Here is a 15,872-nt window from a genome sequence, read left to right as displayed (position 1 = left end):
CTTACGACATCCACGGGAAGAGAGGGGGTGGCTGTATTCTTTAATGCCGTTTGCTGTATGGCTACGGCATTCAAGAATATAGTAAAGCTTATTGTTTGGAAACTTTTACTATTATTCGTATAGATTACAATAAAAAATATAGTTTAATAAGATTAAACTATAAAGCAGCGTATGTCATAGAATGCGAATATGCAAACTTTTTTCAATTTTATCAGTAAGAATAATTATATCTATACATAATTGCCTACGTAAGTACCTATGTATGTGAAAGGGAGCAAAGGAGATAAAAAAATTGCTACCGTAATAAATACAATTTTAAAAGTAATTAAGTTCTAAGGCTAGTTCTGAAGTTTTCTTAAGTTGCAGTGAAGTACCGATTCATGTTTAAAAAAAAATTTGGAATAATAAAAGCACGGCCATGATAAGCCTGTGGATAGGTACCTATGTTGATTCTGCACAAGATTGTGCCATCTAAGCAAAAATTGCTAAAAATTTTGTTGTAAATTTGGTCATAGTGAAATTATTTAAATACATTGTGTAATACATACAGAATAGAGAAAAAAATTAATAATACAATATAAGTTCGTCTTAATAATATATAAAAAAAGTTGAGAATGCTTATCGTGCTAAACAGCTTTTTGTTTCATAAAAAACTTAATTGCGTTGCGCGCCATCTAGCGTTAAACGTCGCAATTTCGTACAAACCTGTAATGGAGCCTACGCCTGCGCCCGCGCAATGTTACACGCATCAGTAAACAGTGGCAGCGAGCAAGCGAGCAAGCGACTAACTTGAGCAACATACCGCGCGTCCGCTGAGGTGTCGATCGCCAGTCTAACTTGTCGCGATTTGGCGTACGGTGCTCTCGCGCGCCTCTTCTTTATGTCTCACAACGACTCGGGGAGGGCAGAGTGCATAACATATAATCAGAATGTAACTGATTTACAGTGTCTTCTCTATAAAATAATTTTCCTTCGTCTTCCCTAGTTACTAGTTCTCGAGAAACTTTTTATTACTTTCTAAAACGTATTTAATTTTCCGCGTGTGTTTCGTTTCGAGCTCGCGCCAACAAAACGTGTGTGTGTATAAATAAATATTAATTTTATAGTTGTCGATCTGTACCCGACATGACTATATCGTACGCCGGTGAAGTTCCAAACGGTAGCAGTTTCGGTTGTTTCTGGCGAATCCTTTGCAAGTAAGTAGTGAGAGGCGGAGCGAGCGAAGTGGACGGAGGCTGATCAGAGGGCGACCCTGCGCCACGGTCGCGGCCCGGTCGCGGGCCACTCGCATCCCGAACAGCTGTTCGCTCACGTCCACTGCCCGCGACCACGACCAGCCACGAGCCGTCGCTCGGTCCACGCACCGTCGGATCACAATAGCCAACGTTCATTGTGACGTGCGACTTTTGTTCAGCTTATAAAACATCACCGTGTTCCGTTCCGTGCGATGTTTACATTCGTAATCGAATGTCGTTACTTTGTTACTCGTTGGGCGAGTGCAGAACGAGTGGCGGCCTTGGCTACGTCGTTGGTGATGAATGTGCTCCGTCCGGAGCGGAGGTATCGATTCAATGTCTGCCAGCTGGCATGGCCGTGACAACGAAATGTGGCGAAAGTTGGCTGTGGCCTGTGACGCACACGCTGAATGATTAATAATTACTCGGATCGAGCGAACAGCTGACGATTAGCGACAAATCAACTACCTTTTATTGCGAGAATTGTCTTCACTTTATTACGACTCTGAAACTTTTCCAATAAATTTTACTTCAACAAGTAACTCAAATATATTTACAAAAGTGTCAAGACCAGCTCATTACACATTAACTGTGTGTGTAAATGAACAAAATAGGCCTCCAGCTGTTAGGTTAATCGAATACCGCTAGACTAGTCGTAGGTGTTTGTCTTGCTTATTTTTCAAGTGAATAACGGAACGGTAAACGAATAAGTCACCAAATATACATTTTAACCTACACTATGTACTACGTGCTTAACAAAACCAGTACCGAATATAATAAAAGTAATGTTATTGACTAGTAACCCGCGGCTCTGTGCTCGCCACGAAGTCGATCACTACAAATTACACTTAGTTTTGTAGCCTAGATTATTACAAGTATTTTTTTTTTGCGATAACATGACCAAGGAACTTTACAAGAGACCTTCTCGATTTCACTCGCGTCAAATATCGATCCTTCTTAGATTATAAGACGTTTCCTATTCGATATACAGACTTAAGTACAACGTACTTAAATATAACTATCATGTTAGTAACCAATGACTAGTTATTTAGTTCTTTTATAAATTTATTTTGGCAAGGTCGTTTTATATATTTTTAATTAAAGCATAAATGCGAATATCAAGAACGTCTTTCAATATATCAATTTCTAATAAAACCAAACGGAAACTGCCTTCTGAACAGGACATGTCGTTATTTTTTAATTATATTAAATATACTAGCTTTTACCCGCGGCTTTGTGTTTTTTTAATAAAAAGTATCCTATGTTACATCTAATACCTCCAAGAATATGTGTACAAATTTTCATGATGATCGGTGCGGTAGTTTTCGCGCGAAAGTGTAACAAACAAACTTATATTCACATTTATAATATTACTAGCTGACCCCGCAACCGTTTTTTTGCCATATATGTTATTAACCCCCCTTAATCCCTCCCCTTATAACTTAGGGGTATGAAAAATAGACGTTGGCTGATTCTCAGGCCTACCCGATATGCACACAAAATTTCTTAAAAATCGGTCAAGCTGTTTCGGAGGAGTACGTTAACTAACACTGTGATACGTGAATTTTATATATAAGAATATTAGGGATTATAATATCTAAAATGTAAAATAATTACATTCACTTGTTTTAACGATTATAAACATTTCCTTATTAATCATCATTATTTTCTTTGTAGACGACGTGTTTGGACGACGTTCAATTTCATCTTTTACAAAAAAAACTAGCAGCAGTTGTTATTGTTTAGACATATTTATAATTTATTTGTTAAGCTTAATGTGAAGAAATTTTCTTGCATAGTTTATCCTATTGAAGAACGTCATAGGCAATACAAAAAGAACCGATGACGTGACTAAATAGCAGATCAGAGATTCATAATATCAATCAATCTAACAAGGATTTCTAATCTAGAATACATTAACATAATCATATACAACCAAAAACATTAATTTATTATGCATATTTTATTTATCTGTCAAAGAGCAAAATTAAAAAAAAAGTCAAATCGATGCGGTCTTATTTAAATGACATAAGAGAAAGTCAAACACTATTTTGAAATATCGACATTGTCGTAAACGTTGATAAAACTTTCTACTTGAAATTTAACACGCACAAAAAATATCTTGCTAAAAAATTATAGCAAACTTACGTTATTCGTTGTTTCGTCTGTGTACGACTCCAGTCGCTGTCACATTGTTGGTCTATGGTTATGTCTGTGGTTGAGAAAAGACTACAAAAAAAAAAATCGCTATTTTTTTCGCGCTCTTACAGGGTCTATAGTATTGTAATATGAAATTGTTACTTGCGGAATTTGTATGAGCGATTAAATAGTTTAAAATACGCATAAGTTTTAAATAGTCACGGTACGTAGTGCGTACTACGTACGTACCATAATTAGAGCTAGTGAGAACACAATTCATGGTCATGTAACCAGTAGTCATAAAACTTCGCGAAATATTATAATATTTTAGTGTGTGTTTAATATTAATGTTGAAAGAAATTAATCAACTTTGTAACATACTGATCTAACAGACTTTGTCCTGTCCTGCGAACTGTCAAACGCTTAAAGTAATAATCGTTACGTAGTCTGAAATTTTATAATTTTCTTAATTCTTCATTCCGTACGAACCTACAAACCTGTTATTAAAAAAATATAGTCGAGTTAGTTCATCCGTTTTTGAATTTTAAGCTAATTAAAAAATGTAGGAATTATTTTTTATTTATATTAATAACTAGAAGCCGGGCCTGGCATAGTGATTCAACTAATCGCTGCATTCAACGTCATGGCAGTCGATTGGCAAGGCCTAATCAAGGCCAAATTGACAAACTTTTACGATTACCGATGCCATCTGTATTCATTTTGAGGAAGATCTGTTAATCTACTAAATAAAGGACGATTTATAAAACAATAGAAATATTGAATATTGATTAAATAAGAATATATATATACATATATACGCCGCTTGGCGCAACGGTTACAGCCATGGATTGTACCTGTTGCGATGACGGTTGCCGGTTCGATCCCTGTACATGAAAAATATTTGTATTGGCCATACAGGTGTTTGCCGTGGTCTGGGTGTTTGTGCAGTCCTTGTGGGTTTCCACCGTGCCTCGGAGAGCACGTTAAGCCGTCGGTCCCGGTTGTTATCATGTACACCTGATAGCGATCGTTACTCATAGTAGGGAATATATCCGCCAACCCGCATTGGAACAGCGTGGTGGATTAAGCTCTGATCCTTCTCCTACATGGGGAAAGAGGCCTATGCCCAGTAGTGGGATATTACAGGCTGAAGCGATATATATAAATAAAAATTAATCGCTCAATCCCTACGCTCACAACTTCCGAGCGACTACAATCAGAATAAGAATTATAAATACAAAAAATAAACGAAAAAACCGACTTCAATTACATAGACAAGTGATACAACGTAAGTAGACGAAAATTAGTAATGTAAATACGCATTATTAGACATAACTCGAAAAGTACTTGTCTGATCTTGATTAAATTTAAATGGGACAACATGACACACGTTACCTTTCTATTGAAAAATTCTTCAAAATCTGTCCTCCCAGTTTTTTTTATAAATCAAGGCACTCAGTCAAAAGGTCTGAGGTAATATATATAAAAAAAAAAGAATACAGCCGAACTTAATATTTAGATGCAACCAACTGTGTACCTACATAAATTAATAAATAAAAAAATAATAATTTATATTTAGACCGAATCCAGAAAAAAAAAGGTTTCAATTCCGAAGTTGATTGTTAGTCAATGCTGTTATTGTTAATACAAATAAAAAACATGTACTCGTAACACACCGATTTATTTATTTTTTGCTCTTTTATAATTCAATAATTATTTTTTTTTTTTTTTTTTTTTTTTAATAAGAATTACGCGAATTCATTTTCATTTAATGATATTAGGTCAGGGAAAAAGTTTCTTCGTATTTTATGTAGAAATTCAAGGTAAGTTTTAACAAAATTTACTTACACTAATTATTATATATATGTACTATTTTGTTCGATAACTTGCTGCCATCTCGTAAGTAGTGACAGGACTCCGTTGCTAACATTTTAGGACTTCTCATTAAAGAACCGCGACAAGTAGTTTTGACAGTCCTCTCTTGATGTTAACTTTATACTACCTAAAGAATTCTGAAGAGACCGAAATATATGGTAATCTGAGTGTGGTGGATGCATTAAGACTTCTCAATCAAACTCTTTTAATTTTTGTTGGTGGCTAAAAACCTATGTGGTCGGGCGTTGTCGTGATGAAAGGCCACACCTTTTCTGTTGATCAATTCTGAGCGCATATTCTCAATTCCTTGCTTAAGTCCTATCAGCTGCTAACAGTAGAAAACCGAACAGGTGTGTGTTTGTTAAATAGTTTTGCTCGGCGGCAAAAGTTCATCATAAACGATGCCCTTCCAATCCCATCATACCATTTCCTTATTACTTGTCAACCCTAGTTTCACTATAGTACAGACTATAGTACAACCAATATAACCAAAAAGATTTTATCGCAATTAAATAGTCTTTAATTTAGTCTTTACTTCATAAAGCTAAGTCAGGTACTTTTGAAAGATCCGGGGCGAGGTGGCGAATGCTAGCGCGACCCCATCCCGCCCCACCCAGGCGGACGACTGCTCACACGTGATGGTTTTTTAGATAGCAGGAGTCTGACATAACCCTTTGGCCTAACCCCCACGCCGGAGGGTATCAATGACGGGTTTTCCCCACGTAAAAAAGGTACTTTTGAAGATATTGAAGATTTTCTAACCGACCCTTTTACTTTTGTCTATTATATTTAATAATTAAACTCATACTCAAGCAATGATATAGAACCACGTAAAAAGTTCACCTCATTTATTATTTTTATTTGTACAAGTGAAATATTATGCGACTTTATGAAGAAGTCAAATATATAGTAAAAAAAAAATGTCTATTTTAAATTAATATTAAGAACTAGATGGTGTGCTTCGGACTTTAACTCATTCGACCTACGAATTGCAGCGTCTAACACACACGGATTTTCTCTAATAACTTTAAATTACAAAAGTTCTAAATACCTTAAAATTCTGACACTAAACAATCAGAATATTCGAATGTACCTGCCATCAAAAGGCACTCGTGCGTACCCGTTACCCTAGGCTAAAACTATTCATATTTACATCAAAGTCTGACTGCTGAAAGTTGCAATAATAAACTAAATGTAGAGACAATGTACATGAAATGTAAATGAGATATTTATTATTTCATACTTATAATATTAAATTCGTTGAGATTTATACGATAAAAAAAAATTAAATTTATTCTATACTAGGGAATCGCATCAATGATTTTGATACAAGTTTTTAACCTTGCGCGGTCACTATGAACACTTATACGGGATTTACTGCGTTTGTTATTTCGAAACTCCCGATATTTATGTGACGTCGCAGACGCCATGATCACAGGGTGAATCCAGCTTAAAAAAAAGTTTGCGGGCACAGCCACCCGACTTTTGGATTTGATTATTTCCGTTTTAAAATAATCATTCCTGATTTAGGGCTGTGGGCATAACCGGCCCCTTTTTTTATTACCGCCCATGAAATAAAGGATAATTGTGTTTGCAGGCAAACGAAGAAAAACCGACTTCAATTATATCGACAAGTACGTACAATACAACGTTGGTAGACGAAAAAATAGTCAAGTAAATACGCATTACCAAAGATTACTCCAAAATTTGTAATCAAATCTCGATGAAATTTAAATGTGACCACACGATAAACATCGGCTTTCGATTAAATTAAAAATCATTAAAATCGGTATACCCATTAAAAAGTTATGCGGATTTTCGAGAGCTTCCCACGATTTCTTTGGGATCCCATCATCAGATCCTGGTTTCCTTATCATGGTACCAAACTAGGGATATCTCCTTTCCAACAAAAAAAGAATTATCAAAATCGGTTCATAAACGACGGAGTTATCCCCGAACATACATTAAAATATATATAAATTCAATATATATATATTGAATCTAATATCGGTTGAATTGAGTAACCTCCTCCTTTTTTTGAAGTCAGTTAAAAAGGAATGAAACTGCAAATGAAAATGAGAATTCGATGTAGGTTAACATCAATAACTTTTAAGCTATGTAGCTATGTCTTATATGTTAATTTATGTGTCATTCTAATATCGATTCACTTCTAAAATATAGCTATTCAAACCGCAATAGATATTTTTCTCTTTGGTATTTAGTATTTGGTATATTAGGTTTCTGAAGTAATTCTAAAGAAAATTTCAAGAGCGTGACGTTTCTTTCATACCCCGAAGTAAAATTTTCATAAAACCCTTTTTTAACCGACTTCCAAAAAAGGAGGAGGTTCTCAATTCGACTGTATTTTTTTAAATGTATGTTACATTAGAACTTTTGACCTTGTGGACCGATTTCGACAATTTTTTTTAATCGAAAGGTGGTGTGTGTCAATTGGTCCCATTTAAATTTATTTGAGATCTAAGAACAACTTTTCGAGTTATATCTAATATAATGCGTTTTTACGCTTTTTTCGTCGACCTACGTTGTGTTATACCGCATAACTTTCTACTGGTTGTACCGATTTTGATAATTCTTTTTTTGTTGGAAAGGAGATATCCCTAGTTTAGTACTATCTACAGGATCTGATGATGGGATCCCAGACAAATCGAGGGAAACTCTTGAAAATCCGCAATAACTTTTTACTGGTTGTACCGATATTAATAATTTTTAATTTAATCAAAAGCTGATGTTTGTCATGTGGTCACATATAAATTTTATTGAGATCTGATAACTACTTTTTGAGTAATCTTTGATAACGCGTAGTTACTTGACTATTTTGTCGTCGATCTACGTTGTATTACTCGTCGATGTAATTGAAGTCGGTTTTTTTTCGTTTGCGAGCAAACACAATTATTTTTAAGATTAAACTAAAAATAAAATAAAAAAGCACTTGTCGAGAGATACCTCTTTGTTTTTTACCTTTTTTTTTCGATTTAGCCTGTAATATCCCACTGCTGTGTATAGGCCCTCTTTCCTCATGTAGGAAAAGGATCAGAGCCTACTTCACCACGCTGCTCTAATGCGGGTTGGAGTATATATTGATAATAAGTATCAGGTGTGCATGATAAAAACATTATTTTTTACCGACTTCAAAAAAAAGGAGGAGGTTCTCAATTCGATTGTATTATTATTTTTATATATGTTACCCCAGAACTTTTGACTGGGTGAACTCGATGATTTTTTTTTCAATCGCAAATTCTCAGATACAATATTGATATTTGGTGACGTTACCCACGCCACCAATTGAGGCAATTAAATGAATTGTGAGAACAAGGAAACACACACATATAAATATAACACACATGTGAATGGATTGGGTCTATAGTTTGGCCAAAAACGTTTATAAATACTTCAAGTCTTAAGACATTATAGACATTGTCTTGTTTAAAAAAAGGGGGTTTTAATAATCGATAGCGCTATGTAGATACAATTAAGAATACAATTATTTTAATTATATTAACATGCATACACACACACACACACACACATACATATGTAATTAAATTCGTTTTTCCTAAACGTAAGTGCAATTTCGAGGTATAAAGTTTGAAGAAGCTATAAAGTTTGTTTGGTTTACTTTGGTCGAGCTAAAACAAATTCAACAATCTTCTGAAATGCTAACTAGCCTCTTTAACAAGGGTTGTCAACATTTCTTATTTCTTTTTCAATGCTATAAGTCGGAAAGTAATGTTAAGACGTATTCATGAATTAATTTGGTGGATTTTAATAAAATGTTCGAATCTAATGACCCCATATAACGAATTTACTCAAAAATTAAAACATCAAATTGTCCAAATTAAGAATTGTACCTGGAAAACTAAAAAGAAAAGCCACAAAAAAATTAAAAGATTTAATTCTACAACCCTTATGATTGGAGGACTGGTTTAATTTCCCAACAGTAAATATATATATATATATATATATATATATATATATATATAAATATATATATATTTACTGACGAAAATACTGACGGAAAATTTTATATATATATATTGATGCTTTACTCTCTACAGCTCCTAGCAGGAACCGTAACTAGAAGATTTGAAAACGCTCTCAACAAACATTATTATTCGACATAGGTATGTTAAGAATGAACTCGCGATCATTAGCACAACAGACAGCTATCGTGACCCTGCATATATAACTGCATCAACATACTATCAAATATATTTTACACGAGCTGTGCCCGCGACTTCGTCCGCGTAGAATTTAACAAAATAATTATTGTTCAGTTCGCAGAGTTATAAAATAAAATAAAAAAAAACTAAAATAAAAGTAGTCTAAGTTACTATTTATTACATCAACTATCTACCAGTGACAGTCCCGTCAAAATCGGTCCTGCCGTTTCAGAGATTAGCCGGAACCAACAGACAGACAGACAGACACACAAAAATTATAAAAAAATGTTATTTTGGTATATGTACTGTGTATACATCCAAATCCATTTAGTAAAAAGCGGTTATTTTAATATTACAAACAGACACTTCAATTTTATTTATTTGTGCAGATAATACGTACAAAAATATATACGTATATACATAAAATCGTGCTTTGCAACCCTAATCAAATTATCTTAAAAAGGAGGTAAAAAGGAGGTACGTCTTGTATACTAAGGGATATCTAGAAATACAATCTGTATTGACTATCTGTTAACACAGACTTCTCTGAGGTAAAGATTTTGTTCTTTGAGATATACATTTCTAAGAATTCTTATAAATAGCCTTAAGTCCGCCTTTTTCAGTTGTTAATGAATTATTTTTAAATTTCAAACAAACTAAATAATAAAAAGCGTTTCGAAGATTACGTTTGTTGTTAAAAATACAATAAATTATATATATTAAAAAATTTAATAAAAAATAATCTTTTTTTTCGACCAGTTATTTAAAATGATCGAGATTGCAAATACGTGTTCTATGCAACCTCGTAATAATCTCAAATTAAGACAGACGCGGTCTTACGGATGTTTAGTAAACCAGCAACGCATATAAGGTAAAATTTAAATATTTATAAATCAATGGATTGAACCTCTAACAAGTTTAAGGTTCTCGTAATTGGAGGTTATATGCACATATTTACATACGTAATAATAATTATATATTTGTACATTTAGATTTTTATTTAAGTAATTCCGTGTATTTCTTCGACATCATATATTTTATTTCATCAAACATTTTCCTCAAATGAAATTATAAAATGGAAATGTACTTTAAAAATCATATTTATTGGTTGCAATAGTTTTAGATAATTATGATAAGGAAAGGTTAAAGGTTGAAAACGTTCTATAAGAATCCATAGGAACTCAAATATAAAATTCGTTTTGTTACAAAAAAAAGCCATTGAATATTGTGTATTGTTACGATTCAATGTTACGATGCTTTATATTAAAATAAATATAATCCGAACAATTATTGCTGTCATATTATTTTATGAAATAATAATATTAATAAAATAAATGGCTACGGCACTAAAGAATTTAGCCACCCCCTCTCTTCCCGTGGGTGTCGTAAGAGGCGACTAAGGGATAACAAGGTTCCACAACCACCTTGGAACTTAAGAAGCCGACCGATGGCGGGATAACCATCGAACTGCTGGCTTTGAAATACACAGGCCGAAGACGGGCAGCAGCGTCTTCGGTGCGACAAAGACAGTACTGCGGTCACCAACCCGCCTGCCCAGCGTGGTGACTATGGGCAAAACACATGAGTTCACGTTATTTTTGGCGTAAACTTGTGGAGGCCTATGTCCAGCAGTGGACTGTATAGGCTGTAATGATGAATATTAATAAAATGCATATCTTGTCGTCCTTTCGACGATTATATGAAGTAATCTGATGTGGGGCACAGCAGTTAATATTCTGCTCAAAACCTGGAGCAACCCGACTGGGGAAATATCAATATCTCGACGTTACAGAATATCACAACTAAATAATACTGTTTTCAAGCATTGTTGTGTTCCCATGGTATAGTGCCCAGAGGTCATGGGTAGGGTCTGGGGTAAGATCAGCAACGCGCTTGTAATGCTTCTGTTGTTGCAGGCGTCTATAAGCTACGGTAATCGCTTACCATTAGGTTAGGCTAACTATACTATATGTTCCGTCTACTCGCAGTGGAGTGGAGAGAGATGCTTTTTTCCTAGAGTTGATCATATACGGACTTACAGCGATTACGAATAAAGGTTTTAAGGGTTATTTAATTTACGGTTTTTTTTTTGGACCTCGGATACATAATTATTACTATACAGGTGGCTGATGAGTATGAGGAGTTTATAAATTTTATTATTATTAATTTACTTGCTGACCCTGTAAACGTACCTTTTTTAGTATTTAGTGGAGATGTTCATTTCAAAGGCATTGTGCCTTTGAAATCTCCAGGAACTCTAGGAATATTTTAGGATAGAAATAACAAAAGGTTAGTATAAATTGTAAAATACAAATTGTCGACATCTATCAAAAAGTTCTTTGTATAAAAATATAAAAACAAAATAAGGTTTGATATTATTCTGATATAAAAAGTTCACATATATGAGGGTAAGCCACAGGTAAATTAAGTATTTTTTATTTATTTATAAGAATCTTTGTTCCGAAAATACTGAACGCCAAAATAGAAGTATTCAAAGTGTTGCAGTCACTCGGAGGTTCATACGATTCACCGATCCATTTTTATTTATAAAGATTTATTAAGAGAATAGTTAAAGGTATATCATGTTCTAGAATAAATTTCAACAAATGAACGATCTTGTGTACATTCGCGTTATCATATTTTTTCCAAGATCTCGTATAGGCGTAGATAATTTAATTTCACAGTTCTCGCGTCAAGTGTTATTGCCATTTTATCGGCAAATCTTTACTACCCACGACATCGAATTTCAAATTAACTGAAATAGGAAATTTATTTATATTGTATAATTTAATTTTTCGTTTCGCTTTTAAGATATTTTCATCGTTAATTTTATCTCTATTATTTTTTTCAAACGTTATTAACAGGAAATAATTATCCTTGTCGAATTGATCGTTCTGTAAACAGCTTCGTGCTTGCGTTATAGGTAACATCCGGCTGATATAATTGTTTTTTTTTTTTTTGATAAATATACATAGAAATAATATCCATATATTAATACGTGAAGCAAAAACTTTGTACTACTTTTGAGGGGTATGAAATTTCGCACACTTATAGTTCATATAGAGAGGGAGTGCAGAATGCTAATATTTTTTTTTTAAATTATGTATAAAAAATAAAACGTTACACTCACTACCGTGTACTTATTTGACACACACACGCATATATACCCTTTTGTTTATTATTATAGAGGTATAAGTCTTTGACAATAGAACCTTAGTAATGTTCAAACTTATAATCTAAATTAATTATGGTCGAGTTTCGACCACTGGGCTACCAATAGTATATTTAAATAAATATGTGGTGGCTGGATGAGGATCGCGGAAAACGGGGATGTTTTGCGCGAACATGGCTAGGCGTATGTCCAGCAATGACTGTGATAGGCTGAAGTGTGTTTTATTGTAAAATAAATACCAATATTACATCCAGACACAGTCGGCAATAGAACGAACAACCCCCGGAGCAGAAAGCAGGGTCAATTATAGGCATAATATATCAGACAGTCAATTATATATCTGTTATTATTTAGGTTCGTCTGTACTATATATTCTCAGATCGTAACATTAAATTTTATAGCTTTTTTTATATCACTAGGTCGGCAAATAAGCGTACGACTCACCTGATGGTAAGCGATTACCGTAGTATAGACACCTGCAACGCCAGAAGCATCGCAAGCGCGTTGCCGACCCAATCCCCAATCCCCCCAGGAGCTCTGGTCACCTTACTCACCAACAGAAACACAATACTGCTTAAGAGCAGTGTTATTTAGCTGTGATCTTCTGTCTATCTGTGGATAGTCTTGATGATGTATTTTTTTTCAATTGATCTTCGCTCGTGAGAATAGAAAAACAATCTCATCCAGTTCATCATATTACCGTTTATATTTCACAATTTATATACTAAAAGTTGTTTCATTTCAGTTTTTTCACCGACATCAAAAAAGGAAGGGGTTACTCAATTCGACCGTGTATATATTTTTACTATTACTGAAACGAAACAACTTACAAAATTTCCACTCTGAAAACCTAACAGACCTAACCTAACAACCCTGAACGAGTTTTGGATGACATTTTTTGTTTAAGAATCTGTCTACGTGTTTTTGTCTGTCTTCTGTCGAAATATTTTTCGATAAAAAGTTAATTTGAACACAATGAAAATAGACATATTTGAGTTATTAAATCCATTTTGAGAAACATGCTCAACCTTAATCTCAGCGAAATAATTCTATTTTCAAGTAGTGTTGTATTCCTGTAGTTAAGTAAGGTTTCCAGAGCTCCTGGGGTGGGTTTAGCGATAAGCAACACGTTTGTTATGCTTCTCGTGTTGCAGCTGTCTATTGGCTACAGTAAACGGTTACGATCAGATAAGCTGGATTATTTTCATATATATATATGTTTCGTTGCATTGCTTAACTTGCTTGTATTTTATTGTTGTTGTTGTTTGAAGAAAAGAGTTGGAGATAAATGAAAGATTTGAGAGACTAAATTATTCTATATTGCAATTACATTGTTTTAGTAAACACTTCGCACGACGAGAAGAAAAATGGGAAAGAGAGAGTTAATATGTCAAAATTACTGCCTTTTATAGTGAACGTTCTGTCACACCACTGTATTGTCTATTGCACTCACAGTTTATACAAACACTTCACACCGATGACCGATGAATTAGGTACGGACCACACGATGTGAACCGTTGCAGAGTTGCCACGCAATAAAGATGTGAGACGTTCCTTAACATACTCCCCCCCGTTGAAGAATCAATATTCTTCAACTTTGTATCTTCATTGTCGAGCAAGGGGAGTGGCGGACCAGAGGGCGGCGATAACAACCCGTAGTGGACCGAATATCAGCAACGCGAGAGCTCCCGTCTGGCCCCGGATATAGTCTGGCTGCTGGCGTCCAGTACTCCAACATAACGGTGGCAGGGAGTCTTCGCTTAGGAGCACCAAGTCTCCAACCTTTAGCTTAGCCTTGTTTGTCTTTATTTTGTTGTATTTGTAGTTTGCAGATGTCCTCCTTTTGCCACCTCAGCCAGAAATGTTGTTTGATTTGCTTGAGACGTGCGTAGCGTTTTAATTGTGGTTCTCTTTCATTCTCCAAGGCGCGATCCGGCAGCTCATTTAGTGGTCTTCCGATTAAGAAGTGCCCTGGGGAAAGGAAAAGGAAATCGTCAGGGGAAATGGATAATGGGCACAAGGGACGACTATTCAAAATAGCCTCCACTTATGCAAAGTTTGAATTTCTTTAAAAGTTAAAATTTCTTCAAAAGTTAAATGAAAATTCCCTATGCCTCGTTTATATAATATATATGTTTGTTTGTGTGATGTATTGTTGATATGATATTTCACGAATTCACACCGGTCTCCCATATGCCGCCGATGTGAGGAGCGTAAGACAAAATGAATTTAAATTTTGATGTTTTGCTGAGCTGTAAATTCAGTTAACGCGATGTTTTGTATATCGGAGAATTTACTGAGCTCCCTTGCCGCTCCTACAAAATTGCGTTTGCTACCGGAATAGATCTCTGCTGGCCTAAACTTTGATATTCTCTCATGAAATGTATATATTGAGACTTTAATGAAATATATTTTTTAAAACGATTTTCTAAATTAAATAATCGCCTTTTTGCCAAATTATATGTTTCACCTAGACAATCAGGTGAATTGCGTAATGGAAGTCTGACACTAGACCTGCCAGAAGGAAGCCGTGAAGTGTGAGACCGAAAGTGGTTCTCACAGGCTAATTCTTTTTCGCTTAGAATTGTTTTTTGGTGAAGCTTTTCTAGCTTCCAAAATTTTGTTAGTAAATTGTTAATTTTGTTCTCCTTTGGGAGGTTATCATTGATATATGATATATATATATATATATATATATATATATATATATATATATATATATATATATATATATATATATATATATATAAATCCGCCAATCCGCACTGGAGCAGCGTGGTTGATTAAGCTGTGATCCTTCTACATAGGGCGAGGTCTATACCCATCAGTGGGATATTGCTGGGTATAGAGCGATATATAAAAAAATATAGCTAATACAGAGCTTACTACGCCACTAGCAGTAGTTGTTTTTGACGTTTATTTGAGCTAACGAATATACAACGACGGTGCGAGGTCGACTGACTAATTATGCACATTTTGAGATCTTGAATGATTAGAAATAAATTATTTATGATTAAATTTGTTGACTATATTAATGAAGGCTAACTACCAGGAATTTTTTTATCAAACAACTGTGTCTATTCTCAGCTGGCTTCAGATATTTAATATCAAAGAGTCTGCTGAGTTTTGTCTATTGAAGGAGGCCATGACAAGAAAATACGAATCTTGTCAATTAGGAGAGTAGCGCAACCTTATAAGATAATATAGAAAATAATTGTAGGAATACACCACTTAGTGTTCCTGTGGTTAGCAAAAATAAACATTTTTTAA

General features: G+C 34.4%; 1 protein-coding gene across 1 annotated transcript in view; it reads left to right on the top strand.

The window, feature by feature from the left end:
* The first annotated feature begins 835 nt into the window (after positions 1-835).
* LOC123668377 (bestrophin-4) overlaps positions 836-15,872 on the top strand; it is a 108,821-nt gene continuing 93,784 nt past the window's right edge. Inside the window, exon 1 of the mRNA XM_045602109.1 lies at positions 836-1,196. Coding sequence (XP_045458065.1) covers positions 1,126-1,196 — 71 coding nt within the window. The 5' untranslated portion in view covers positions 836-1,125. The remainder of the gene's footprint in view (positions 1,197-15,872) is intronic.

Source organism: Melitaea cinxia, chromosome Z, assembly GCF_905220565.1.
Source record: "Melitaea cinxia chromosome Z, ilMelCinx1.1, whole genome shotgun sequence".
In the NCBI taxonomy this organism is placed as follows: Eukaryota; Metazoa; Arthropoda; class Insecta; order Lepidoptera; family Nymphalidae; genus Melitaea; species Melitaea cinxia.
Note: the sequence above shows the minus strand (reverse complement) of the source record. Positions and strands in the feature narration are given on the sequence as shown.